This window comes from Poecilia reticulata, linkage group LG11 (genome assembly GCF_000633615.1).
Source record: "Poecilia reticulata strain Guanapo linkage group LG11, Guppy_female_1.0+MT, whole genome shotgun sequence".
NCBI lineage: Eukaryota > Metazoa > Chordata > Actinopteri > Cyprinodontiformes > Poeciliidae > Poecilia > Poecilia reticulata.
The window spans coordinates 26,511,049-26,515,199 of NC_024341.1; the positions used below are offsets into that span (position 1 = coordinate 26,511,049).

The 4,151-nt window shown below is 42.9% G+C and overlaps 1 protein-coding gene across 1 annotated transcript in view; it reads right to left on the reverse strand.

Annotated features, from left to right (window-relative positions):
* Positions 1-304: 304 nt before the first annotated feature.
* Positions 305-4,151, reverse strand: part of atp1a3a (ATPase Na+/K+ transporting subunit alpha 3a) — a 32,943-nt gene continuing 29,096 nt past the window's right edge. The window contains exons 21-23 of the mRNA XM_008422837.2: positions 1,978-2,079; positions 1,664-1,755; positions 305-1,544 (exon numbers count right to left, since the gene is read on the reverse strand). Of these exons, the coding sequence (XP_008421059.1) occupies positions 1,516-1,544; positions 1,664-1,755; positions 1,978-2,079 (223 nt within the window). The 3' untranslated portion in view covers positions 305-1,515. The remainder of the gene's footprint in view (positions 1,545-1,663; positions 1,756-1,977; positions 2,080-4,151) is intronic.

The following is a 4,151-nucleotide window of genomic DNA, read 5'->3' on the forward strand; positions in this document are numbered from 1 at the left end:
AGGCCTCTGGTAGAGGACCCGAGCTCAGAGGATGAAACAGACCACCCGCGGAGGGTGAGAAGGGAATTTTTTTTTTAATATATATATATAAATGTAATCCAGGTAATGTGGGTTCTGAGTTTTCCAGGATTCCTCCTCAATGCTTCATTAGGTGAGGAAATGAAGGTTTACATCTGTTATTTCATTTGATGTTTTTCCATTCTTTAGGAATCATAATAAATGCATTTTCAGTCCCGACTTGTTTATTGTGACTTAATGAAACTCAGAGGGAGAAGAAGAGACAACTTGACACTGCTGCCACATGTAAGAGTTGGTCACAGAATTTATTCCCATTTTTTTGACATAACTCCACACAAAACAAACTGGAGATCAAGCTGAACAAGAGATATCCTTCTGTTTTTATTTAATTTAACTCTCTTTTTCATCTGCTGTAAATACAGGGCCTTATTCCACATTTTCCATAGATTTAAAGACTGAAACTGGAGAGAAATCTTTTTCCTAGGACACAGAAAGATTGTTTTCTTTATTTTTTAAAGGGGAAAGGAACAGGAGTGAGATCTGGTCGGGGTTTAAGGAGGACGGAGGGTTTCCACAGAGTTCACAAACAGACAGAAACTGGGACAGATCGACAGGAGGGGAGGGGTGGGGGGTAAGAAGAAGAGGGATAAGGAGGGACGGTGTGCTTTGTCATGTCCGAATGAAAACAAGCAGCTCTCAGACCCACTCTGAACTTAAAAAGAAAAAAAACACAAAACTTTTACAAACAATTGAGTTTTTAAAAAACACGCAGTCATCTATTAGAAAACAATTAACAGAGAAGAATACAGGGATGGGGGGGAGGAGCCTTTCTTCCACCCTGCCGGGGGCGTCGGTGAGCGCTTGGCTCACTGGTGAGAAGAGGAGGAAGAGGAGGACGGCAGTGAGTAAGGAAGAGGAGGAAGAGGGGAGGAATGGCAGTGATTACGCAGCTGGATCTGGGCCGTTCGACTCCAGGAGGTGGACAGAAACGGGACGTCCGCTCCGCTCCGGAGGCGGGCGCGGGAGCTGCCTTGGGTTTGCGGAGGAACAGTCGGGTTTTTTTAACTCGTGGATCAGGTTGTTTGTGGAGCACCGAGCAGCGGCGGAATATCGAGCGCGCCAACGATGAGCGGCTGAAGCCGGCAGTGGAGGAACGATGTCGGCACAAACTGTGGCTCTGGCAGATTAGTGCTGTACAGACTTTGGATAGAAAAAAGGACAGAGGGACGGAGAGGATGGGGAGGGGCTGTAACAAGGCCGCGCCTCCCCCATCCTCAACCCTTCTGCTGTTGGTCCTCTCGTTGTCTTGGCAGTTGTGTTTTTAGTTTAGAAATGAACATGGGGGAGTGAAGAAAAGATGGAAGGATGAGTAAACATCAATTTCTCTAGTATTTTAGAGAAAATGAAAGGATGAGTGGATGGAGAAGGGAAGGCAGGGACAGAGGCAGGGGCGAGTTTAGGGAAGGATGGGATAGAAGCAAAGAATGCTTTGATGATTTAATAGTAAGTCTCCTTTTCCACCCAGCCTGCAGAGACAGAAGAGGAAGAAAGGGACAGGAGAAGAAGAGGGAGCCACCAGTTACTGACTCAGGTTCATGATTGAAATGAGCCTCTGCTATCAAAGTGGCCGAGGGTCTGAACTCACCTCCAGGGTCTCGGCGAATGATGAGTTTTCGGATTTCGTCGTAAACAAAGATGAGGAAACTGTACGGAATCGCACAGAACCACCAGGTGAGCCTGAGGAGAGACAAGAGTCAGGGTGAGAGCGGATCGGGACAGACCGGGCCTGGAAGGGGAGAACAAAAACTAAAAAAAGAAAATCACTACGCCTTACTGAGCTGCTAAAATAAAGTAGGAGAGGAGAAATAAGAATATAGTAACTGGATTTAAAGAAACAAATGACCTTTATCTGAGTTTATTGTCCTTTGCCGGTTTGAACGTGTAGTGTAGGTTTCTTACTTGAGTGGGTACATCCGGAGCCCCACGTCCAACCCGGGGCAGTAGGACAGGAACGCAGCCAGAGCCGTTTCCTCAAACAACCCAAAGATCAGGATCTTATTCCTGCAAAACAAACAAAGGAGAAACAATTTGAGCGATCACAGGTAATATGCAATGTTAGGAGAATTTAAGAGGTAGCAGGAAATCCAGAGTAACAGAGGAGAAAGGAGGAACCCAGAGTTCAGCCAGAAAAAAAAATAAAAGTGTGGACTCGTCTCAATTTGCTCAGTAATCACATCCTCATCAGGCTCTAAATTAGCGGTTCTCAACGTGGGCGGTACCGCCCCCCAGGGGGCGTTCAGAGGACGGCAGGGGGCGCTGGCAGACATTTTTACAAAAGGGGGGCGCTGGGATGTCTTTGGGGGGCGTTTGGTCGAAGGTAAACTTTACACCTTAAATGCACAACAATGCCAGTTTAGATTTTGAGCAACTTGGTAAAACTGTATTGTGTAACATTAAATCATGCTTGGCTGCAACTGTATCGATGGCAGCTCTTCTTCTATTCAGTGTTTGTAGCTTCTGTTAGCTTCTTGGCGCAGCTCCGTTTTGGCGCTACTGGTAGCTAAAATCACGATATCCTGACTGTGTATCCCTCTGAAAAATGAACCAATTTAAATAAAGAAATCCCTCCATGGGTGATACCACGATAGAGAGCGTTCATTTTATAGCGTTAACAAGGAGCTGTAAGTGGTCCAGTATGAAACGGGGGTGATAGAACAACACAGCACTTTAAAATTTCAATAATCAGAATGCAGAAATTGTTTCCGTTGTTTTAAAAGGTTTATGTCAGTCTGCCTTTTCGTCATCGATATGCTTCCCGACCGCCCTGCACCTTAAAAAAAAACAAGAAAAGAGGCGCACATTGCGCAAAACTCTGAAACAGGAGAAGCGAGACATAAAACTAGATGTGAATTATGGCATAAAAACAGAGAATCCGGCGCTGAACAGTGAAAAAATCAACACATGATGTGAAAAACATGACGATTAGGCGGTGCAGCAGGTGATGAGTGAAGATTACTGATGGTCAATAAATGATAAAGTAAATCTAGCAACAGGAAAGAAACTAAAGTGGACATAGCAATAAAGCAAGAGAGGTTGATGCTAATCAAAAGAAACTAAATGGAAATGAATGAAGAACAAAATGCAAGAATAAACTAAGAAACTAAAGTAAATACAGAGGAATAAACTGGTATGGCAAGACCTTTCGAGCAATAATTAATACAGAGACAGTATGGCAAGAATAAACAGACACTATTTCCAGATAAAAGGTAAAATAATATTGTTGAAGTGCCATGGGTTTAAGACTATATGTAGTACTGAGAATAAATATATATTAAAGAACTGATCACTTATTTATGTTTTTAATTAGATTTAATAAATTTATTTCTTCAATATTAATTTTCATGTCAGTGTTAATGTCATGAGGCTGACGACTCCATGACACTTTCAATTTGACTCAACCAAATTTGTTCTTTGCAATTTCTGTCCAGTAAAACTATTAATCTATAATCAAAAGTCAGGTCTTTATAAAGATACAATCCATGTTTCTGTCTCATATTTGTATGGCATTAAAAGGACCTGGAACTTTAGTTTTTCCACTGAAAGCTCAGGTTTGCACAATAAATGCCATGTGGGTGAAATTTTATGGATGATACTCTGATGTCCCATTTTCCTGAAGGCAGCACAGAGCTTCACCACCAGAAACCGACAGAAACACTGAAGAGAAGAAGAGCTATGATTAACGTAGTTACAGTTCTATCCATKTTTTAATGTTGCAGAGCTCAGTCGTTTTGCAAATAGTTCAAAGTTTAAACTGGCATGTTGTTCATCTTTTATCTGGTCATTTTGTGGAATATTTAACAACTAGAAAATGACACAGCCCTGCGACAGACTGGCGACCTGTCCAGGGTGTACCCTGCCTCTCGCCCGGCACGCCAGCTGGAGATGGGCACCAGCAACCCTCCCGACCCCACTAAGGGACAAGGGTGCAGGAAAATGGATGGATGGATGGAAAATGACACAATAAGAATTTTTTTCCACTCTGATTGGCTGCTGTTAGGCCTACAGATTTTAACTTGAATGTTCATTCATTGCATTTTTCGTAGACACCTGTGAAAATAATTTCTATTCCCATG